This window comes from Phocoena sinus, chromosome 2 (genome assembly GCF_008692025.1).
Source record: "Phocoena sinus isolate mPhoSin1 chromosome 2, mPhoSin1.pri, whole genome shotgun sequence".
Lineage (NCBI taxonomy): Eukaryota > Metazoa > Chordata > Mammalia > Artiodactyla > Phocoenidae > Phocoena > Phocoena sinus.
The window spans coordinates 80,147,106-80,173,230 of NC_045764.1; the positions used below are offsets into that span (position 1 = coordinate 80,147,106).

At 36.1% G+C, this 26,125-nt stretch overlaps 1 protein-coding gene across 2 annotated transcripts in view; it reads right to left on the bottom strand.

Moving 5' to 3' along the window:
• The window catches only part of UNC13C (unc-13 homolog C), a 586,631-nt gene that overhangs the window by 86,314 nt on the left and 474,192 nt on the right, over positions 1–26,125 (bottom strand). For both annotated transcript variants that reach the window (XM_032622977.1, XM_032622978.1), the window contains 5 exons: positions 23,230–23,356; positions 13,897–13,993; positions 13,102–13,245; positions 7,379–7,456; positions 2,523–2,600 (listed from right to left, as the gene is read on the bottom strand). In XM_032622977.1, coding sequence (XP_032478868.1) covers positions 2,523–2,600; positions 7,379–7,456; positions 13,102–13,245; positions 13,897–13,993; positions 23,230–23,356 — 524 coding nt within the window. The remainder of the gene's footprint in view (positions 1–2,522; positions 2,601–7,378; positions 7,457–13,101; positions 13,246–13,896; positions 13,994–23,229; positions 23,357–26,125) is intronic.

The following is a 26,125-nucleotide window of genomic DNA, read 5'->3' on the forward strand; positions in this document are numbered from 1 at the left end:
CTGTCAAAATACAGCAATTTAAATATTGGATGACAGTTTTCATTTCCTGAGAGAAGCATGAGTTTCTAAGCAGGTACAGACAGAATGCCTTGTCATATAAACAGGAAAAAGAAAAAACAATCAGAAAAGCTCTTGTTTCAGTTAGGTATTTGACATTTATCTGATCCAAATCATAGGATTAAACCACTAAAATAGGAAGAGTAATTTTGAGGCCAATATGCAAATTGCAGGTCTTTTGTAATAATGGGCATAAATAGCATACCCATCTAATTATAAAACAATCTCTTTGGCCAGCAAATTTACCAATTCTTGAGTTCTTCTGCATTTCTTTATGTGTCCAAATTGAGAAAAATTTCCTTACTCGTACAAACTCCCTAAAGTTTGTAAGAAATAATAATTTGGCATTGAGAATTTATTGCCTAAATTACCAATAGCGTATTTTACAAATTATTGGCTACCTTGGAAAAGTAAAAAGCTACCTAATTTTTTTCACAAATGTTTAAAACTTAGCTTAGTTCTGTAAGGAATATGACATCAAAAGTAACGCGCCTTTTTTTTTGTATTTTAGAGTTATTAAAAGCAAAAAGAGAAACAAAGAGAAATAAGAAAAAAGATAATATTTCAAGCATTCAAAAGTCAAGGTTAATAAATTTATTTTAAATTAGAAACTGTATTAGAAAGTGTACCTGAACAACTTGGCTGGCAAAGTTATTTACACCACTGAGATACTTTACACTATTGAGCTGTGGTAATATGAATGACTTCTGGAAGAGATAGCTAGAAGGCAAAATATCTTTGCAGTTTTTTGTCCTCAAGGCTCACTTCTACTTTTCCTTTAAAAGACAATTTACTTATCACCTCCTTTTACAAATCTGACCCCAGATGTCACTCACCCCAGGCAGTCACTGGCTCTAGTTTCTGTACTAACTCTGCTGTGCATTCTTACTGTCTATACAGCCCTCTCTTTTAACTGTGCTCCTATGAATCTATCTCTCCCACTAAACTCTGTCTTACTTAACTTTCTCTCCTGAGTGTCTGTCCCTGCAAGGCTAGGCATTTATCAAATATTTGAGGAAGGAGGTGAGGGCAGGAAGAAGCATGAAATGATTCCCTCAAAGGGAATCTTGATATCTAGAGTGCCCCTTCTCCTTAGACTGATACTTTGCGTCGACTATTAGTAGAATACTTTTGCATTTGAAATCTTTCATTCCTTAGCCACCACATATTCTGGAACTACCAGGTTAGTCCTAATTTCAAGTTTTTGTGTCATTGCCTGACCACGTCAGATTATGCCCTGATATTTGTTCAGTTCTAAAAATATGGTTACCATACCCCCACTGTATTTTTGCTTCCTAGCAGAAATTCTTTCCCTAATGGACCTATAGAGAGTATATGTTTTGCACCTTCACCCACGTATCCTGGTGCTTCTCATTTGTAGGATGCTAAATAGCAAGTTTATTTTTCAAAAGACTGAGACTTGAGAATAATAAAAAAGACATCAGGGGAAAAATGTATAAATGTCTCTTGGGTTAAAAGAAACATCATGTGATCATGTGTGAAGAGGTCTCATCTTAAAAGAAGCATTTTCAGCCTTATCAATTTAGAAATGAATGGGATCTTGGCTTTGAAATCGAACCTAGCTTTACATATGTCTTGCGTACTTATCACAATAACTAGGAACAGTGTAAATAAAACCTTAAACAGAAATATCCCTTCATCCTAGCCACCCTTGGGATTGTTTTACGGAGCGGGTGGTGGTGGGAGAATGACAGCTGCATGACCTTCCCTTGCAGCACTGTCTCCAGTCCTCAATTCCCCAGATGCTCATGTCGGTTTGTGAAATACTGCGGCAGCTCAAGGCAGGTGCCCCGTTAGTAGTTCACAGTCTGCCTGATCCAAACAAGCAAATGAGAACAAGTAGGAAGTGCAATCGTCTTTGAGTTTGGAGGGGAAACAGTCATAAGACGCGTACTATCACAAACTTCATAAAAGAATCTTTCTCCCTCCTTCTTCTGCTCATGGAATTGCAGGTCAGAGATGTTAGACAAAGACACAACACATTACAGACACTACACAACACAGTTGTGACAGGTTTTTGAGATGTGAAAAATAAACCAGCGATACACCAAGAACCAGTAGTGCCACAAAGCACACTGCAGAAGAAAACTGGTATCAAGTTGACATTGTGCAGTATGGTAAAAGACATCTGCAACTGTGAAATTTTACGTATCGTCAGCATATACAAAAATATATTTAATAGTGTATATATGACTATATATACACATTACAAAAGGCTATTGACCATCTCCCTCCTCCTATTCACACTTCCGATGTATTTAATGAAGTATTCTGTTGCGGAGTAATGATCACCTTAGCTGTTAATGGTATTTTAGATTGTTAGCATTTCCTGTTCTTTAGCTAAGCCATGTAAAAACTTGATTATGTCACTCTCCATAGCAAAGAGATACGCTGCTAATGACCTCTGAGATATTTGGCAAACGCAGGCATAAAAACATACCCACCTCTTTTCCTCCCATGGATTCAAACATTTTTTCCAGCTGAACCCGCAATTGTTGAATATTGTTCATCAATATACAGGGCTTTAAATAAAGCAAACAAAACAAAAAATACATTAAATTATTGAATGAGCTTACCTTCAATGTGATAGTATACAACTATCACCTAAGTTCAATTCTATTTGGCAAATAGAATAATTATGCTATTTTAAGATTATACTTTTTAACAGTTAAGAATAGAAGAGAGAAAATATGACCACTTTGGGGAATGAAATTTAATAATATACTTAGACAATAAACCATTGGAGACCTATTACTAGAGGTTATTTTAGTCTTAGTATTGTGGCATTTTGTACTTCAAAATTAACCAAATTCAGTTTACTTTTTTAAAGATTTACTTTAAGAAAAACAAACGAATTTAAACTATTCTATTATTTCACTGTGTCAAAAGCTAAAACACCATCTGAATTTCAGAAATGCAAAAAAAAGAAAAAAAAAACCCAAAAAACCTTTAATAAATTCTGGCTATCGATAAAGGCCACCCCTTGGTATTCAAGGCCCTTAGTTATACAGCTCCAAACCATGCGTGTCTTCTCCTCTCCCTCTACTGTATTATGATGAACTCTCAACTACAAGAGGCTTGCTTCCCACCTCCCCAACACCTGTGCTTTCCAGACTCTGTGGCTCGGCTTAGCATGTAGGCCCTTCACTTGAACCTCTTCACCTATTTCAGTCATGTCCATCATTCAGGTTAGGGCCTTTGTTTTCCCACACTGCATCTTTTTTGTCACTCACTTGACATTTGTTTTATTTAACTTCACGTTTGAGTTGCTTTTGACTGTCTTCCCAGCTGACCTTAAATGCACTGTATGTGTCTCTGTGTCTTTTTCTGCTTTTTTCTTACAGAGTACTGCACAGAGCCTCACACATAATACATGATTTAAAAATGTTCCTTGACTTATTTCCAAGGAGGCAGAAATATAACAATCACATTAAGATGTACAGCTTTCTGACAGGACTAGATGTGTCCTCAGAATAGTAGAAATTAATTTATAATGGAATTCAGAATAGTTATGGAATAATTTAATATTTGCTACATACTGATTCTGAAGAGCCAGCATATCAATGGAAGAAAAGAGTGAAAGAAAGGAAAATGGATATGCCTTCCAAGGTGCTGGGAAATGAGCCAATAATGAGTCAGAGAGAGGCCTGCAAAGGACTTCCAGGACATCAGAGAGGTGTTAGTGCTCATCAGTGGAAAGATTTTATTATTGTTTTAACCACATTACTGACCTTTGAAAAACTTTCTATTTGACTCTTAAAGTGACCACATCCTAACTTCAATTTACAAAAACAATTTAGAACTTCTACTCTCTTAATTCCAGGCACTTAAATATTTTCTTTTTTTTAACACAGAGATTTATCTCCTATAGATTTTGTTCAGTAAGCTGAACCACAATGTTCTACAAATGATTCAGATTGCCAGCTGTGATGGAGAGTCACTGGATCCAGGCCTAATGCTTTCCGTGGCATGTATGATCAGATTTTCAGGGTTTCCGCATCTTGACCCAATGTCAACAAACTGAACCAACAGAGCTTTTTCCATCAGGGTATAGGGACGTTGGGGTTTTTCCTTTTTCACTGTAGAGGGGAAAGAACTAAGCAAGAGCACGACTCAAGGAGAAGCAGGAAGACTACATGGGCAAAGGTGTTATCACCTTGCTTTTCATGGGTCTAAGTTAGCTGGGTAGTCTCTTTTATGATTATTTGATATTAGCATTCAAGCTTATCTCTTTTGACACATGTAATAGTACTTTAGTTCCAGCTTTACAAATTAAACCAACCTCCAAGCCTTCTTAATATAGTAGAAACTACACTAGTGTAGAAACTACACTAGTTGGTATTAAGGAAATTTCCGATGGAAAAGAGCTACTAAGAAGCCAAATGAACAAAGACACTTGGGCTCACGTGGCATAGATTGCCACTGACCTGGGTAAGGCTACATATAAAAAAAGAGATGCAGTTATCCAGACGGAGATAAAAATGAACGTGAGACTTTCCTCTTTGATTAAGCTTCCCCTGACCTTGACATGTTCAAATTTCAATTTTATTGAATCAATTTATCAAAACAGTACTGAGAATTGAATTACACAACTCTACCTTAAACCTAATCGGGGAACAACTTTTACTTTAAAGATTTCAGTGGTAAATGAAAAACAAGCAAAGACAGCTAAAAATACCCATAGTAAAGGGAACATTAACCGAATTTAGAAGCATCATTTGTTGATGAGTTTAGTTAGATAAAAGTAACCTATGTGTGAAGTTAATTTTTAACCTTTGTATATTTTGGCTTTTCCCCTAAAAATGTCATAATGTATTTCATTTGCTCTAAACCTGGAACAAAGTTAGGAACCTAAAGTACAGTGAATATAAAAGTTAGATTTGTTCAGGCTGTGGCCATTTCTACATGACCCAAATATATATTTTTTTACCATAGTTGATGGACAATATAAGTTACAGGTGTACAGTATAGTGATTCCCAATTTTAAAAGGTTATACTCTATTATAGTTATTATAAAATATTGGTTACATTCCCCATGTTGTACAATATATCCTGTAGCTTATTTTATACATAATAGTTTGTAACTCTTAATTCCCTACCCCTGTATTGCCCCTTCTCCCTTCCCTCTCCCCACTCATAACCACTAGTTTGTTTTCTATATCTGTGAGTCGGCTTCGTTTTGGTTATATTCACTAGCTTGTTGTATTTTTTTAGATTCCACCAAATTATGTTTTTGAGTTGAAAAAGATTTAAAAAATAAATCAAGCATTTCTGATTTAGATAATGTTGCTTTGCTATAATGTGGAGTGTGGAAGAATGGATTGAAAACTTGTGACCCATTCCAAATTTAAAATGTCACAGAAGAAAAAAAAATTCTGTCACAGATATTGTTTAACTGTCATCTATAATTCTGACCCCTGGGAAAGCAAGTGTTATGGTCATCTCTTAGAAGATGTCTCTCTTTAAAAGTTTCTAGTGAAATTTGCAGATGAAATAGGAATATTGTCATATATATACAGAGAACCTAAAAAATAATAATGTTTCAATGTTCTTGATATTTAAAGAAATCTGTAACAGCAGTGATATGTACACATACAAGTGTACAAAAGCATTTCTTCAATTTATCTCAGCTGAAAGCTTAAACTAAGCAGCTAACTGATAACCTTTCATGGAAAAGCTAAAATGATACTCGGCATTTGAATGAGAGTCTAAGACTGGTCAAGATATCAGTAATTAGGAAAGAAAAGCATTGAGGAAGGAAAAGTAAGTTCCTGTGCTATAATATTTCAATGACTTTTTAAAAATTTGATTTTTATAAGTATAAAATATAAATGAAAAATACAGAGAATAATACAATAAATGCTGATTTATAATTTTTCTCCTTTAAAAAATAAAATATACTATAAAGTCTGCAGGGGCCTTTCAAGGCTACTTTTCCTTTCTGAATGACAGGAATTAGCCTTGATAATTCATAGTCACCTTTCAAAATCTTCAGTTTGGCTGTCCTAGTAAATCAGAATCTTTTCTGAAATTATCTGTCACTGTTTTGATTTTCAATATAATACTTTTCAAATGTATTATAAATTTAATTGTAGCTATATGCTTTCAATAAATAAATACTCTATCTTGCCTATTAGAGTATTTATAATCAATGGCAATTAGAAATCACTGCTGAGATACCTGGGAGTTTCAGTAAAATTTCTAGGTAGCATTTTCCTTTAAGGAAAAGAAGCATCTTTTGGGACCCTCAAGAACCATTAGGACTGACTTATCTTAATGAGCTGTCAGCAAGAGGTCAAGGAGGTTTCAGCAAGAATTCTCTTTAAGACTTGCCTGATAGTGGGAACTGATTTTTTTGAGGGAGAAAAAAACACCCTGACTTTTGTCTTGAAAAATCTAGTACTGACTTTTTTTTTTTTGCGGTATCTGGGCCTCTTACTGTTGTGGCCTCTCCCGTTGCGGAGCACAGGCTCCGGACGCGCAGGCCCAGTGGCCATGGCTCATGGGCCCAGCCACTCCGCGGCATGTGGGATCTTCCTGGACCGGGGCACAAACCCGTGTCCCCTGCTTCGGCAGGCAGACTCTCAATCATTGCACCACCAGGGAAGCCCTAGTACTGACTTTTGAAATATTTTTTTCAGTGTTTAAAAAAATAATCCTATAATGTTACTGGCAGATTTCTCCTAAAATTATGTATGGTGAATAGAAAGGTTTTACCCTCTACCATAAAATAACACTGAATATATTCTAAATTAGTTTATCTTACTTCTCTTTATTCCTTTTATTAAGCTGCAATACTGGCTTAGATTTTATCAATGTTTTCTCAATCATCCAAAAAATAAAAGGCTAATTTAATAATTCAGAGTATAAATTAGCATCACTCCTTACATTAACCATCCTTTTCAATTTATTTGAAAACTGAAAGGCTAAATTATACTCATTTTGGTATTGGTGCCAAAACTACACTAGTTGGTATTAACAATAAACAACTTTTTAACTCCTAGGTCCCAGCTCCAGTGTTTACAATGATGAGGGTTTTCAGCTGTTTATATGAGCCTTATTCCTTATCATCATGGAAAACCACAAGCTGGCTGGCATTGAGATGCTCTCAACCTTCCTTTGAATTCTATTTTGTACCAGTTCAGGACTACTAGGAAATTTTCAAACAATTTCTTGAGATCCCTATTTTCTATCATCCTGTATGAAAACAGAAAGAAAACAACTTCCTTTGCTTACTTATTAGTTTGAAGAAGTGGTTCTCAACTGAGGAATACTTGAAAGTAGAGACATTTTTACTTACCACATTTTCCTTATCACAGTATGAACTGAAATCACTTGATACAATTGCAGCATACTGAAGCAGAACTTTATTGATGGTCTAGGAAAAAAACATTGTGAAATGTATCCAGGTAAGTAAAGACCTATATGTATGTATATACAGATATATGTATCTATCTCCACACACACACACACACACACACACACACACACACACACACACACACACACCCCACACACACAATCCAGGTTATGTTAACTGGGAAAACTTTTCTAATGTAATATTCAGTTGAACAATGGCCATAAGTAGTGATTAAATCTACACCCTTGCCAAAAGAAGGATCTCAATTAAACTATTATATTTAGATGACAATTTGTAATATTTCCGAGTACATTTGGAAGATATTCCACATGCATCCATTCCATTTTAATACAACCAGCTCCATCACAAAATTCTTTATTTCTAACTTATCTAAATACTCAGAAGGTGTACTGTTTGGGGGTAACCTCCTCTATGCTTGGATACTTATTACCTAATGCCCCCTTAATGATTTTTCTTTTCCTGAATGACACTTCATGCTTTCATCATCTCTCATGGTTTCTAGTTCCCATCCTCTCCCCCTCCACCACACACACACACACACACACACACACACACACACACACACGCACCCCTATGACAAAATTCCTTGTGATGGTTATTTTTTCAACTTTCTGCATTGTTCCTAAATACCTCATTATGAGAGGGGGGTCAGAACATTCCCATATATGTCACTTAGCAATGAATATTTTCAGTAATTTTCTATGATAAGGAGCCTTACTAATAATAAACACCACCTCTTAAGACCTAAACTTCAGCTTTTGTTGCATCACACTATCTCAATACATTTACCTTTAATTAGTAAGTTATTTATTGGTGCAATATTTGCTAAAAAATATTGCCTAATCCTTCCCCTCTTTCTGTCTTTTTAATCTTAATTCTAAATTTTCCCTCTCCATCTAATAACTCTCTCTGAGCCTAAGGATGCCCTCTGCACCCATTAATTATGCAAAATAAGGGAAAATGAACAAACTTTGTTACATTTTATTTCAACTACTTAAAGAGATATTGATGAGTTTGCACCCTACTGCTGTTACTTAACAGAGCTTGAATTATCATAAGCCCAATGTGGACATGATTTTCTTAGAAGAGAGAAAGCAACAAGAGCAGCAGATACAGACCATCTCTTTCCATAGAAAAGCAAAGACAAAAAAGATTTTAGTTTTTGTATAACCTATTCATCTGAATTTTCTTTGCGGCTCAAAATCAACTTGGGGAGACAGTCCAAGGAGTTAAACTAAAGGAGAGATGTTTAATTTACAAAGCTGAATTCACCGAATGGGACTATGAACTCGTCTTATAGACTTTAAAAATCACAATGAAAACCTGAAACCTGAAATTAGGGATAACAGAAAATCCATAGTTTGTGGAAGTACAAGGTAAAGTGATAATACACATCAATTTAAATGGAAGACTGACTTTGGAAAATATAACATCTTATCAAGCAGCAGACCAATAAATCTAGGAAAACAGGTGGTGGATCAGACTGAAGTATCTTCCAAATGCACCTGTCCAAAACTTATTTTAGATGTAATGTTGAAAATTACTTTGGGACTTCCCTAATGAGTGCTGATTTACTCATACATATGAATACTACTTTCAATTTACAGGTTCTTATGATACTGTAAACTGCAGGGATCATTTCACTATATGGCAAGAACAAAAACCAACAGAAGCCTGACTTTAGGAGCTTGTTGCAACTCAGACTATCACTTGTTCAAGATTTAGTTTGGGCAGGGGAATCCACACATCCATTTCTGATTATTCTTAAGGTCTTCCCATGGTCTAATTCTTGCCTCTACTTCATAGGAAAAACCTAGTCCCTTGAATTCCTGCTGGGAGGAAACTGATCCCACGATCTCGCATCCACTAGCCTACAAATGCCAGTGGTTAGCAAGTCTGGATAGGTTGCATTTAAGGAAAAGGGCTCAGCCATGTAGGATGTAGTTTAAGGCCTTGTGCCCGTAAGAGTTGTGAGTACACTGGCTGTGACAACATCCATTTCTTTGTGAGTATACAAAGTACGCCTGAATGAAAGTGTTCATGTACAATTCAGGGGCAACCTCGATTTCATTCTAATTTATTCAACAAAGTAAAATCATGACTGTATATTAGTTCTTTAATTAATACTAGTGAGTACAGGTGAACCTTAAACAACCAGAGGGTTAGGGGTGCTGACCTTCCACACAGTGGAAAATCTACTCATAACTTATAGTCAGCCTTCCATATCTGTAGTTCTTCCATATCTCCGAATTCAACCAACCACAGATCATGTTGGACTATAGTATTCACTATTAAAAACTGTGGCCCCCCGTAGTTCAAACCCACATTGTTCAAGGGTCATCTGTAGTTAGTTAAGACATGTCTACTTCAGGCATGTCTCCAACAGTATCATAACCATCACCCGGGAACTTGTCGGAAATCTAAATTCCCTGATCCAGTCCCAGGTCTACTGAGGCAGCAATTCTGGGGTTGAGTCCCAGCAATTTATGTTTTAACAAGCCTCCAGGTGGTAGTGGTGCAAGCTGAAGTTTGAGAACCATTGTCCTACCTAATGCACGGCAGGGTGGAGATGACTCTTCAGAGAGAACCAGTTGATGGAAGGGGTACAAGGAAGGCCTGGAAGGTAGGATTTCTGAGTGTGTGAACTTAGGTCATGATTTTCTTTTTGGTGGACTGTTGGGCTTCAGCAGTGGGGACAGTATAGAGAGAAAGACAGAGAGAGCCCCTGCTTGTGTCTTCTCTGTTCCTACACTCTGCCTCTAAAACAGCCAGTGACGTCTGTACAAATCAAAATTGACTCTCGTTCAGTCTGGACTCTTCCCCATTGCACTCATTTACTGCTAATTAAAATCTGTCCTTACAACTTTAATTAGTATCTGGCTTTGTTTATTTTATTTTTATTTCTATTTTTATTTTTTTTGCGGTACGCGGGCCTCTCACTGCTGTGGCCTCTCCCGTTGCGGAGCACAGGCTCCAGATGCGCAGGCTCCGCGGCCATGGCTCACAGGCCCAGCTACTCCGTGGCACGTGGGATCCTCCTGGACCGGGGCACGAACCCGTGCCCCTGCATCGGCAGGCGCACTCTCAACCACTGCGCCACCAGGGAAGCCCTGGCTTTGTTCATTTTTGACAAAGGCTCCCCCATAGGGTTGCCCAACCAGTATCTGATGTTGGGTGAGCAGGAAGTAAATCTTTGTTGTGTTAAATCATACAGTTTCTTGGTTTCCTTGTTACCTCAGCAAAACTATCCTACTACAGTTAATAAAGATGCTGCCTTCTACAAGAAGCCCTTTCCTAATCCACCTGTCAGTGAACCAGGCTTAAAGTTTTCTAAGAGCCAGAGCCAATGACAGGGTCAGGCTCAAGCCTCCCATTCATAAAGGATCTCAAATTTAGGCTTTTTGTGATAATGCACATGAAGTAATCTACTCTTGTGTTGGTGTCTGTGGTTGAAAGCAGTGGCACGTTAAATGTATACATCCTTTAGGGGCTGAATTTTGTCCCTCAAAATTTATATGTTGAAACCCTAACTCCTAATATCTCAGAATATGACTGTATTTGGAGATAAGGCCTTTCAAAAAGTGAGTTAGTTAAAATAAGGCCATTAGTGTGAGCCCTAATCCAGTATGACTGGTGTCTTTATAAGAAGAGAAAATTTAGACACACATAGAAACACCAGGGTTGCAGGTATACAGAGGAAAGACTGTGTGAGGACACAGTAAGAAGATAGTCATCTGCAAGAAGCCCTGAGAGCCCTCAGAAGACAACAAACCTGCTGACACCTTGATCTTGGATTTATAGTTTCCAGAACTGTGAGAAAATTAATTTTTACTGTTTAGGCCACCATTCTGTGGTATTTTATTTATGGCAGCCCTAGCAAATTAATACGTCTTAAATATTATACAATTTCACTGAGTTTTGGCATGTCTTTATTTTTTAACATGATCTATATATATATCTCTTTACCTATCTCTCTCTATATATATCTATATAGAAGATAGAGAGATATAGATATACACTAGGCCTTTTTCAACCCCTGAGATACCCCGATTATAGCATTTGACTTTTTCATAGTTGTTTATAGGTTTGGCCATCTCATTATAGGTTTTTTGAGGTCAGATTGTGCTTATTCATGACTACATCTCTTAAAGTGGCTAGTAAATTGTGCAAGTGAGGCAAAGAGTAAGCCCATGTCAAATAAACAGCCAGCTGAAACCTCTGCCATCATCCAACCCATGAAGCCAGGCTTATGCTTAGGGCCGTCAGGCATAGGGGTGTGTAGGTCATTGCCCTACATCCCTACATTTGTCATATCACTACCGTGATTCAAAATCTCCAAATATTCACTGTTTCTTAAACTGTTCAAAAGATTAAGTATAAACTTCTCAGCCTGGGAAGCAGAGCTCTTCAAGATCTGGACCCATCCTCACTCTCCTAACATTCCCCACTACTTCTCCCAGAACAGATTTTTTTTTTTCCCTTTTCTTTTCCTTTTTTTTGGTTTTTTGCCAGAGGATTGTTTCTCCCTGCTCTTCACGTCATGCTCAGCTTTTCCTTTCCCTTTGTTCCTGCTATTCCCGTGGCTTACAATACTTTTCTAACTTCACCTTTTTAGGCTGAATGAGCCCTGTTTTCCCAGGGAAACTGTATTTCAGCTCTCATTAGTTTTCCTTCCGCTCAACTTACTGTGCGCTCTACTGTGCTTGAGATTGAATTGTGGCCCTCTTCATGCCATCTCCCAATTAGTTCATGTCATGTGGTCTTGATTATTATATATAATATATATATATATATATATATATATATATATATATATATAAAGATTTGAAGGGCCAGAGACAGCATTTTTTATTTCTTATACTTCCCCAGAAACTTTTGCAAAATAGTAAGTACTCTGCAAGCCTTCTTAGACAGTAAGAGGAGGAAGAGGTCTTCAGAGGAATCTGATTGCTCAAAATCAATTTGCCAACAAAGAAAATTAAACTCATAAAAATCAAGCGACTTTGTGACCTTGCTTGTGACCACCTAGAGGGCTGGGATAGGGAGGGTGGGAGGGAGACGTAAGAGGGAGAGGATATGGGGATATATGTATACGTATAGCTAATTCACTTTGTTATACAGCAGAAACTAACACACCATTGTAAAGCAATTATACTCCAATAAAGACGTTAAAAAAAAAAATCAAGGGAACTGCTCAGACTCACACTACAGTTATTGGCTGATTTGAAGTTAGAACTCAGTTCTCATTACTCCAAGTTCAAACACTTTTTATCGTAGTACTGATTAAAAAAAAATACCTGCAGTTTGAATATGAAATTCCAAGATTTATTTTCAGCTACAAAGCTGAAATAGAAATTAATTTGGCCACCTATGGTAGTCTCATCAATTACAAATGACTGAGTCATTCATGTGAATAATAGATTTTTTAAGATGATAAATCCATACTTAGGAAACAGGAAGGGTAAAAAGAGTTAGATGACATACCTGAAACAGCCTATTTTTACTGGAATTAGAAAATTAAATTGGGGTAGTAGTCAGACAAGACTAATGCTACAAAACAACAGCATTTTTCAAATTCTGTGCAGGAAAATAACAACATGCCATAGTCCCAGCGAAGGAAGGATTCATTCCATTTAACCTACCTTTGCAAATCTTCTCATTAAGTGAGATAATGCTTCAGGATTGGGGCATTCCAGTTTCTTAATAATCTCAAAGCTCTGATTAAGCTGAGCAAAGACATCAACCACAGAGGAAGAAAACAGTGCGTGATCAGATGTCTGCTGGAACTGAGGGGAGAGAAGGTGAAACCATCCTCATAAGCGTACTTTAGAGGGACTGTGGAAGGAATCTTCATTATTTCACAAAAACAGCTCAATCTCCTATATCATGTACTTTCATTTCCCAGTAATAAAATGCTTGCTCATTTTAAAATCATCCATCTCCTTTTCTGGAAAGTGTAGTAAAACTAATATCATGGGGCAGGTTGCTATTAATTGGTTTCTCCATTACTGAATTGAGGGACTGGTTCTTTCAATTTCTCATTCCCCACAGGCATTAGGATGGTTTAGCAAGCCGATTGTGGCTCAAGACATTTGATTTGCTCCAGAGGGATTGGGAGGGTGTCTGTTCCTAATCTTGGAATCCTGGAAGGGTTCCAGAACAACAGGGGAGCTTTGTATAAGCCCACTGAACTTGTAGATTCAGACCAATTCAAGGAGTAAAGAATCTTGGGGCAAAAGGGTGATCGATTTTTTTTAAAAGCAATTCCCTAGGGTTCTTATCAGCATTTAAAATTGTGTTTTAATTATATTTTGGTAATGAGAGGATTAAAAGTAAACTTGATTAATAGCAATAAGCCTAAAAATTCCCATTAGCTTAAAAGTGAGCAGTGTAAATGAATCTTGACAATAAGCAATCTGAAAGTCATTTAAACTCACTCCATCTTTTTTGTCTCTTCCCAGGGCTCCATTAAGGAACTCCATTGACACATCTTCATTTTCATCTAGCCACTGCATGACAAAAGGTTCAAACCACCTGAAAAAAAAAAATCGATAGTACTGCATACTATAAAAGATGTCATTTGCACATTATTCACAGTGAATACTGCTCTTTTCTTATCGGAGAGTAATTCAGGACCAAAAATCTCTTTTCATTCTCTTTTTCTAGTTCTGCTACCTTGAAGACCTTTAGTTTCACTTCTCAAACATATCCGCTTCTCAAAATTCCTTGGCAGTCCAGCGGTTAGGAGTCCAAGTAAGCTTCCACTACATGGGGTACAGGTTCATGGGTGCAATCCCTGATCGGGGAACTAAGGTCCTGCATGCTGTGCAGTGTACCATATACATGTATGTGTATATATATATATATCCCCTTCTCTTTTACCTTCAATCTCTACCTTTCTCTTGGCCCTTCCAATGCTGCCTCAAATATGCTTAGTTCCCAATTCCCACTCTACAGTTCCCTTTACAATTCAAAATCCTGTAAAATGTAGATCTTGTGTGCTATGTCCCCCATTGTGCCATTCTCTCATTTCTTAGGGCTTTACCATCTGGCTTTCATCTACAAGGACTCATCTCCTGTAACTGATTCTGGGTGCTCACCTTTAACTTTTAGTGATCTGCAATCCACCATAGGTGGGTTTTTTGAATGGTCTAAGTTTCAAAGTTCTTTATTCTGTATGGATATACAGTTGTCTAGCACCATTTATTTAGAAGGTCATCCTTTCCCCCACTCCTCTGAGTTGGCATCTTTGAAGCACATCAGGTAACAGCAATGTGTGGATTTGTTTCTGGACTATTTTGTTTCATTGGTCTACTTGTCATGCACCACACCATACAATTAATAATTAACTTTTGAATAAGTCTTGATGACTGAGTGCCCTTCTCCAACTTTTTTACTTCCTCTTCAAGATTGCTATGGCTAGTCTTAGCCCTTTGCATTTCTACGTATTACATATTTTTGAATGAACTTGTCAATCTACACAAAAATAGCTGCGGGACTCCTTATGGGATTGCTTTGAATCTGTATGTCAATGTGGGGAGAACTACCTCCTTTACAATAATGCATCTTTTTAGGAATATTGTATATTTTTATTTCGTTCATCTTAAGTAATCCTCTCAGTAATATTTTATAGTTGCCTCAGTAGAGGGCACGCACACCTTTCATCACATGTGTTTATCACGGTTATAATGCCATTCAAACGGTATTGTTTATATGTAATTTTCTAACTGTGGCTGTCACATAGAAATTCAATGAACTTACTACAGTCACTTTTTAGATTCTATTAGTTTTCCTATACTTTCTTTTGAATTCTCTAGGTGTATAAATATGTCATATACACATATGGATAGCATCATTATATGCTTTTACAACCATTATACTTTTCTCTTTCTTGTCTTATTGTACTGCCTGGGACTTCTAGCACAATGTTAAATAAAAGTGACGTTATCAGCTATTGGTCTCGTTCTTTTTTAAAAAATTTATTTTACTGAAGTATAGTTGATTTACAATGTTGTGTTAATTTCTACTGTACAGCAAAGTGATTCAGTTATACACATATACAATCAGTCATTCTTGATCCCGGGAAAGTTTTCAAAATTTGATCCATGAGAATGTTTGTACACTTTTTTTTTGAAGGGTGGGTCTTTTATTAGATTAAGAGAGTTCCCTTCTATTCCTCACTTGATAAAAGATTTTTATAATAAATGAATGTTCTATTTTATCTAATCATTGTTATATATTTAGTGTAATGATTGTAGCGATTTTCTCCTTCGTAATTTAAATGTGGTGATTTACATTCATTGCTTTTAAAATGTTTAATCTCATATTCCAGGAATAAATTCCCCATGGTCATGTTCTATTACTGTTTTCATAGACCACTGAATTCTACTGGCTAATATTTCATTTATTTTTTTAAACTATGGTCAGAGACAAATTGGCCTGTAAATATTCTTACCTGTCATGTTCTCAATAGGTTTTAGTAGTGAGGATACGCTGACCTCAAAAAGGATTTGAGAAGTATTCCTGCCTTCTCTGGAAAAGTTTGTGTAACAGTGCTGATATTCTTTCTTAAACAGTTGGAAGAATTCCATTTGGAGCCATCTGGGCCTGGAGTTTTAATTGTGACATGATTTTTATTTAAGGATTCAAATTTTAAAATAGTTATAGACCCGCTCAGATTTAATCTTTTTTCCTATGCTAGCTTGGTAAGTTTTCTTTTTAAAGGAATTTGTACATTTTGTCTAACTTTTAAATGTGCTACCATAAATACTCTTAATAATTTTTTATCTTTATAGCATCTTTAGTGACATCTTTTCCTGAAAATGGTAATTTGTGACATATCTTTTTTCACTGGCCTAAGGTTTTTTTGATTTTTATAGTCTTCTCAAAAACACACTTGGCTTTTAAATTTCTCCTTAAATTTTCTACTTTATTTTTATTCCAGGTCATGTTGTTTATTTTCTTTTTCTACTTTCTCTTGACTTGAGTGGCGTTTAAACATTTCTTCTGATAACTTATATTACTGTTTTTATAGCCTTTTTTCCTTTCTCTTTATAGAACTAGAGCTATAAATCTTCCTCTGTTTACTGTTTTAGCTGTAATCCGCAAGTCTTGACATGCCATATTTTATCACTTAGTTAAAAATATCGTGTAATCTACACTGTGATTTGTTTTTTGACTTATGAATCATCTAGAGTATCTGCTTAATTTCCCTATCTGGTGACTTTCTAGTTATCTTCTTGGAGCTGATTTTTGGCTTAATTCCACAGTGGTCCAAGAACATACAGTATATGCTTCAATCTCTTAAAATTCATTATACTTGCTTTTTGGTCTATCAGATAGTCTATTTTGGTAAATGCACCATGTACATCTGATAACAATGTGTATTTTTTCATTGCTGGTTATAACTGTAGATAGGTTGTGTGTGTGTGTGTGTGTGTGTGTGTGTGTGTGTGTGTATGTGTATAAACAATATCTATGAAAATTTGTGGAAACTCTGGGTGACCAGAAATAGATGGACAGATATCATGTTGTTGAAATGTCTTTTTTCTTAATGACATTTTTTGTCTGATTCTTCAATCAGTTTCTGAAAGATGTATAATCTCCAAATTGTAGATTTGATTTTTCATTTTACTTCTGACAAGTTTTGCTTTATATATTTTGCTGACATGTCATTTGATACCTACAAATTTAGAAATGAAATATCTTTTTAAATTTTATTTTTGAAATATTTTAATTGAAGTATAGTTGATCTACAATGCTGTGTTAGTTCCTAGTGTATAGCAAAGTGAGTCAGTTATGTATGTTATGGTTTCATATATATATATATATATATATATATATTTTCTATTTCATATTCTTTTCCATTATGGTTTGTTACAGGGTATTGAATATAGATCCCTGTGCTACACAGTAGGACCTTGTTGTTTATCTATTTTATACATAGCAGTTTGTATCTACTAATCCCAGACTCCTAATTTATCCCTCCCTCCCCCTTCCCCTTTGGTAACCGTAAGTTTGCTTTGTGTCTATGAGTGTTTGTTTTGTAAATAAGTTCATTTGTATCATATTTTAGAGTCTACATATAAGTGACATCATATGATATTTTTCTTTCTCTGTCTGATTTACTTCACTTAGTATGATAACCTCTAGGTCCATCCATGTTGCTGCAAATGGCAATATTTCATTCTTTTTATGGCTGAGTAGTATTCCACTGTATATATGTACCACATTTCCTTTATCCATTCATCTATCAATGGACATTTAGGCTGCTTCTATGACTTGTCTATTGTAAATAGTGTTGCTATGAACTTTGGGGTGCATGTATCTTTTCAAGTTAGAGTTTTCTCCAGATATATGCCCAGGAGTGGGATTGCTGGATCATATGGCAACTCTATTTTTAGTTTTTTAAGGAATCCCCATATTGTTTTCCATAGTGGCTGCACCAATTTACATTACCACCAACAGTGAAGGAGGGTTCCCTTTTCTCCACACCCTCTCCAGCATTTGTTATTTGTAGACTTTTTGATGGTGGCCATTCTGACCAGTGTGAGGTGGTACCTCTTTGTCATTTTGGTTTGCATTTCTCTAATAATTAGTGATGATGAGCATCTTTTCATGTGCCTGTTGGCCATCTCTATGTCTTCTTTGGGGAATTGTCTATTTAGGTCTTCTGCCTATTTATTTTTAAAGTTTGAACAAAAAGAAAAATGATATTTATTTATTTGTTCTGCCCATTTTCTGATTAGGTGGTTTGGTTTTTTTTATTGAGTTGTATGAACTGTTTTTATATTTTGGAATTTAATCCCTTGTTGGTCACATCATTTGCAAATATTTTCTTCCATCCCATAGGCTGTCTTTAAATTTTGTTGATGGCTTCATTTGCTGTGCAAAAGCTTATAAGTTTGAGTAGGTCCCATTTGTTTATTTTTGCTTTTATTTCTATCGCCTTGGGAGACTGACCTAAGAAAATGTTGCTATGGTTTATGTCAGAGAATGTTCTGCCTATGTTCTCCTCTAGGAGTTTTATGGTGTCATGTTTTATGTTTAAGTCTTTAAGCCATTTTGAGTTTTTTTTTTGTATGGTGTGAGGGAGTGTTCTAACTTCATTGATTTACATGTAGCTGTCCAGCTTTCCCAACATCACTTCCTGAAGAGACTGTCTTTTCTCCATTGTATATTCTTGCCTCCTTTGTCAAAGATTAATTGAGCGTAGATGTGTGGGTTTATTTCTGGGCTCTCTATTCTGTTCCATTGATCCATATGTCTGTTTTTGTGCCAATACCACGATGTTTTGATTGCTGCAGCTTTGTAGTATTGTCTGAAGTCTAGGAGGGTTATGCCTCCAGCTTTGTTCTTTTTCCTCAGGATTGCTTTGGCAATTCGCGGGTCCTTCATGGTTCCATGTAAATTTTAGGGTGATCATTAGTTTTGTGAAAAGTGTCATGGGTAATTTGATAGAGATCAAATTAAATCTGTAGGTTGCTTTGGGTAGTATAGCCATTTAACAATATTAATTCTTCCAATCCAAGAGCATGGGATATCTTTCCATTAGATATCTTTCCCATCTTTTTGTTGAATTGCTCCTTTAATCATCATGAAAAATTTCTCTCTCTCAAAGTATTTCTTATCTTAAAACCTATTTTGTCTAATATCAGGATAGCTGTGTGATTTTCCTTTCAATTATTTTTTCATCCTTTCACTTAACATTTCTAGACTCATGTTTTAGGTGAATAAATTGTAAGCAAGATATTTTGGGTTTTGCTATTTTATCTAGTAGGACAATACCTGTTGGCTAGAGTATTAATCTATTTGCATTTAATGATTACACTTAATTTTCTGATACATTAAATTTTAAATCTATCATCTTGCTTCCCTCACCCTCAGTTTCCTACTTGCTCTTCCTTCTTTTCATTCTCGTTTCTTGACTTTTATGTAATGTTGTTTTATCCTCCTCCCCTTCCCCATTATCTTATTGATGCATAGTATTATATTATACCTTAAGGGGTTACACTATAAATTATAATACTCATCCACGATATAGTCAAAGCTTTTTAAAATGAGTATTTTACACTTTTCAAACAAGTCAAGGATCTTGTATTTACTCAGTGTATCACTCTTCTACCTTTTCATGCTATTGCTGTCTTCTATTTTAAATTTATTTGTTTATTTAGTATTTATTTTTGGCTGCATTGGGTCTTCATTGCTGTGCACGGGCTTTCTCTAGTGGTGGTGAGTGGGGGCTACTCTTAATTGTGGTGCATGGGCTTCTCATTGCGGTGGCTTCTCTTGTTGCAGAGCACAGGCTCTAGGCGCACGGGCTTCAGTAGTGGCTCATGGGCTCTAGAGCACAGGCTCAGTAGTTGTGGCACACAGGCTTAGTTGCTCCACAGCATATAGGATCTTCCTAGACCAGGGATTGAACCTGTGTCGCCTGTATTGGCAGGTGGATTCTTAACCACTGCATCACCAGGGTAGTCCTAATCCTATGTATATTTTATTCTACAGATTTTTAAAATTTTATATAGTTAATGTGTTTATTTTTTAATTTTTATTTTTTTTTTTTTTTTTTTTTTTTTTTTTTTTATGCGTTACGCGGGCCTCTCACTGTTGTGGCCTCTCCCGTTGCGGAGGACAGGCTCCGGACGCGCAGGCTCAGCGGCCATGGCTCACGGGCCCAGCCGCTCCGCGGCATGTGGGATCTTCCCAGACCGGGGCACGAACCCGCGTCCCCTGCATCGGCAGGCGGACTCCCAACCACTGCGCCACCAGGGAAGCCCCAATTTTTATGTTTTTAATGTGTTTTAAATGTACACATTTGTTCACCTTCTTTAATGATTGTAATTCTTTACTATATTACTGTATTTTAATCTTGAGTCATTTTCCTTGTCTGAAGGCTTAGAGTATATTTTTGGTGAGAGTCTGCTGGAAATAAGTCCTGTCAACTTCTCAGTTATATAAATGTTTTTATTTTCCTTTATTTTTGAAGGCTACATTTGACACTTGTAGAATTCTAAATAGTTGTTTTCTTTCAGCACTTAAAAGATATCATTGCATTGTATTCAGGTTTCAGTAACTTCTACTGAATAATCAGCCAACTGTTTTATTGCAGCCCTTTTGAAGGTAAAGTGTCTTCCCTTTCTTGACCCAGTACATTTAAAGATTTCTTCTTCTTTTTGATTTTAAGCAGTTTTCTATGATGTACCTACAGGTAGTTTTCCTTGCATTTACCCTTCTTAGGATTTACAGAAATTCTTGAATGTGGCTTCATGTTTTTCATCAGTTTTGCAAAATCCACATCTAGTAACTCTTCACACACTGCTCTAGTACTGTTTCTCTCTTCTCCTTTTCTGGAACTCAGGTCTTTGTACATTAGACCTTTTTATAATTTGTCCCATATATCCCTGTTCTATTTTTTCTATATCTTGTATTTTTTTCTATGTTTTTATATGAATATGTTCTTCAAAAATATGTTCCAGTTATTTTAAGCCCTCTTCTGCTATGTATATTCTGCCATTAGGTCCACCTATCACATTCCTAATTTCATCCTATTTCAGTTCTACATTGTCCATTTTATTCTTCTTATAGGTTCCATTTTTCTGTTGAAATTCTCCCATAACTTGAAATACACATCAAACTCTATGTCTGATAAGATTAATTTCTCTTTTTCTCTTGGATTCTAGTCATTTGGTCCTGTTGCCTGGCAGTCTTTAATCTTTTGTTAAATATTGTGCATTGTCTATGAAAAATTGTGGAACCTTTGGTTGATCATTTCCTCCAAAGTGGATCTGAATTTCTTCTTGTAGACAGAATGTAGGGAGATCACCAGAATCTAGAAAAGACTGGGTTTTAGACTGGGCTATTTCCAGTTGGCCCTTATTTTTAGGACAGAGTCCTTCAGGGATCTCACCTGAAAACCTGGGATGTTTATAATGCTTCTTCTTTCTTAGGAAGCCTTGCTTTCTAATTTTTATCTCCCCAGCATTGTGAGACTACTGAAGTCTCTGCTTGGTTTTTAATCTCTTAGTGCCTGCTTTCTACTTGTTTATTTCTGCCTCACTCTCCACACACGGGTAGATTAAGAATCAGAGAATACCTCAAGAAGAAACTGCATGCAGCATGCTATACTTACTTCTCTGTAGTTCCCGTTATTCTAGGATGTTGGTCCCACAAGACAAAGCAGCCTTCAGAGCCTTGAACACCAATGTTTGTTTCTCTAGCCCAGGGAGAGCACTATAAACTCTGGGTTACTGTTCTCTATTTGACCACCATGACTTATATGGCAAATTGGTAAATGCGTGTAGATGGAGAGGACTGGAGAGAAACTGCAGCAAATACAGGGTTCACCTCAATGCACTTCTTTTCTCAGGGACCTTAGCTTCTCAATCCCTGGTTGCCTCAATTGCTCTCTGATACTGTTTAATTTTATTTTGCTTTTATAGTTGGTCTTCAGTGAGCATGTTAGTCTGATTTAAGTTAGTGTAGCTTAGTTAGTCTACACAGAGCCAGAAGCAGAATTCTCTTGGCAAATAGCTCCCTTTTTCACTTCCCTATTCCCAGTCAATGATACTACCAACGCTTAGGCACATGTACTGCATGTTTAACTCTTCCTTCTTTCTTTTACCCTCATGTGTCTTCAGTAGACAAATTCTGTAAATTCTATCTTTGAAATTTCTCTCCCATACATCTTCATCCTTTACATTTTTACTACAATCACTCTATTATGTATATATACCCTTCCCTACCCCGCTCCATTCTCTACCTTTTCCAACCCCACAATGCCTAATGAAAGTGGTAAACGCTTCACAGTATTTATATAATCTAGTTCAAAACCACGTTTCCTACATTACTTTCTACTAATTTTGTAAAGATACCCTGTACTGCACTGAAATGAAACTATTTCCCATGGACCATAGCCCATGTATTCCTTCCTCCATAATTATGCTCATAACTTTCCTTTCATTTTCTTGCCATAGCCCAAACATTTCAAAGTCTGTATCAAATGCTATCCCATCCATAAATACTGTGTAGAGTCATTGAAATGGGGTAGTATCTCTCTTCTGTGAGACCCCATTGCACTTTGCTCATATTACTTGAATTAGTAATTATTTCAATTTGCCTTGCTTTAGCAGGATTTTTGTTCTTACACTATCTCCTTGAGTATAAGCTCCTTTCAAGGTGAGGCCTTTATTTTATTCACTGTTGTCCTACAACACTTGGCACAGTGCCTAGAATTTGGAAGCCCTCCCTCAACAGAATAAAACAGAATTCTGACAAATATAAAATGCAGAGTATTATAAATCTGTGATTACAATTGTATCTGATAGATTCATGTTTCTGAAAATGTTACCTGTTTAATAATGACTTGTATTTTAGAAATATAAATATCTAAGACATTTTTAGGTTTGAAATAAAGAGTAATTTGGATTATATAGATCAATACACAAGCACCCCTCATTTTCCCAACAAAATTTGAGTTCAAGCACTTTTACAAGAAATAATTTCATCATGTGAGCCATTGTGTATTATGTATTACGTATTTCTTTCTCTTTGAGTTGAATATCCAAGTAAGTCATACTTGAAAAATGCAACACAATTCAATTAAATATGGTTCCCAAAGGTAAGCAAATCATTTAATGTTAATTTTATGACAGAAATGTCAGCATTCAAATGAAGATTATGTGAAGAGATTTTAGGGCTGCATAATTCAGGTTTAGTTTTACAGGACTATGAGTTGAGAATAAACTTGGGGGGTGAAAATCACTACTTACAAGGAATATTCAGGAACGGCATCCTTGAAAGCAGGAAGTTCTCGCACATATTCAATATAAAACCATTTCACTTTGAAATGCAAATTCATATAATCAGTACTCTTGCATAACCGCTGCTTTTCATGTTCTGTAACAGATAAAATCAAATATTTAATAAAGTTTGGTTTGCCAACAATGCTGTGTTCCAATCTACTTTTATTATTCGTATTTCAAAAAGGAAGAAAATAACATATCTGAGGTTAAAGCAAATTGAATTGCTAAAGACAGACCTGAAAGTTTACAAAATGAAAAAATCATCCGTTAGGTCCTATGTAGAATAGCTCAGGCAGTAATGAGAAATGACTGAATGGTCTAATGTGCCTTCCTGAAAAAGGTGAGAATTCTGGTGAGTTAAAGAGTGATAATGTATCAGCATTTTTCTATTTATCTGCAAGCTTTCACATTTTGACTACTTTTAGCATGATGCAAAGTGCCAGAAAGAATGAAAACTTGTAAGCATGAATAAAACATGAATCAAACTAGGAGGCATAATCCCTGATTAATACTGGAAATGGGAATGAGTAGATCGCATTTTTGGCCTGGATATTTAATACTTAGAGAATTAAGGAGAAGAACTATATTTAACTTCTAAGCCAGCTGATTTCTTCTTCAGCTTTTAAGTTCAGCAAAAATTATTTTGTACGCTGTGACCTTTTTTTGACATTTATTTAGCAGGATTTTCTTTTTTAAAAATTTTTATTGGAGTATAGTTGATTTACAAGGTTGTGTTAGCTTCAGGTGTACAGCAAAATGAATCATATATATATATATCTCCACTTTTAGATTCTTTTCCCATAAAGCAGGATTTTCTAATATGTGACTTTTTTCCTCTCTCTTGCTCAAGAAGTATAGCTTAACACTGTTACTTTGATCTGAACATATAGTAATATAGCACTGGGGAATAGAGACAAAAATAATGTTACTGAACACATTTATCTCTGCTCAATATTAATATGTTGGCCAATTCTGGCTCTAAGTATAGGCACAACCAAACCCCAAATATCCCTAACTATATGTAGGTTGAAAATGTCCTCTGAGAAGTTCTGGTTGAGGTCTGTGAACCTCCTTCAAGCTAAGGGCTTTAATTTATAATAGGAACACCCTTTAGTTAATATTCCAGGCTGAAAACACTAACTGAAGCAATTAGATTGTTATAAGATAATTGAGGTTATCCTTGCTTTTCCAAACCTGACTATAAAGGGACTTAAATCCCAATAATAAACACAAGAGGTAACACAACCCCAAATCGAACATTTTCAAATTATCTAAGCAATGATTAATTCAAGACAATCTGTAGAACCAAGAAAGAGGCAGAGACACAGAAAAAACACATCTATACACAGAAACAAGAGTAATATACTAGTACCTATAGACCAAACTCCCAGACAAAATTATGAACTAGGTGACTGGCAGCCGCTGTGCAAGGATGGGCCTGGCAACCAACCAGACTGGGAGCCAGCCATGCCTACCAGACTGCCCCCAGTAGTCTACCCTCCACAAGAGAAGGATCCACACACATAGGGGCACCCCTAGAGCATACAGCTCTGGTGACCAGTGAGGAGTGGGCTGCTGAGACACATAGGACTTCTCCTACAAAAAGCCACTTCTCCAAGGTCAGGAAACATAATCAACCTACCAGATACATAGAAATAAAAACAGCAAATTAGACAAAATGAGGTGACAGAGAGACATGGTCCAAAAAAGGAACAAGATAAAACCCCAGAAAAAGAATTAACTGAAATGGAGATAGGCAGTCTATCTGAGAAAGAGTTCAAGGTAATGATTGTAAAGATGATCAAAGAACTCAGGAGAAGAATGGAAGAACAGAGTTATTAGTATATAAATGTTATCGTTATTACTATGATTTATGTCATAGAATGTTCTACCTATGTTTTCTTCTAGTTTTATGCTTTCCAGTCTTACATTTAGGTCTTTAATCCACAAGTTAAAATTGTTTAACAGAGATGAAGAATACAATAACTAAATGAAAAATACACTTCTAGGACTTGACAGTAGGTTAAATGATACAGAGGAACGGATCAGTGAGTTGGAAGACAGAGCAGTGGAAATCACCAAAGCTGAACAGAAAAAAGAAAAAAAGAATAAAAAGAAATGAGGAAAGTTTAATAAATCTCTGGAATAACATCAAATATTCTAACACTCACATTACAGAGGTCCCAGAAGGAGAAGAGAGAGAAAGGGGCAGAGAACGTATGTGAAGATATAATAGCTGAAAACTTCCCTAACCTAGAAAAGGAAGCAGACCTCAAAGTGCAGGAAACACAGAGAGTCCCAAACAGGATCTACCCAAAGAGGACCACCCCAAGACACATTGTAATTAAAATGGCAAAAATTGAATATAAGAGAGAATATTAAAAGCAGTAAGGGAAAAGAAACGAGGGAACTCCCATAAGGCTATCAGCTGACTTTTAAGCAGAAAATAAAGTGATGAAAGAGAAAAACCTACAACCAAGGATACTCTATCAGGCAAGGCTTCCATTTAGATTCGATAGAGAAGTCAAAAGTTTAACAGGCAAGCAAAAGGTAAGAGAGTTCAGCACCACCAAACCAGCTGTACAAGAAATGTTAAAGGGCCTTCTATAAGTGAAAAAGAAAAGGCCACAACAAAAAACATGAAAATTACAGAAAGAAAAATCTCCTTGGTAAAGGCAAGTATCCAGCAAAGGTGGTAAATCAACCATGTACAAACCTAGTAGGAAGGTTAAAAACCAAAAGTAGTAAAATCATCTATAACCACAATGATCAGTAAAGGGAAAACTAGAGAGCTACATGTAAAAGAATGAAATTAGAACATTTTCTCACACTATATATAAAAATAAACTCAAAATGGATTAAA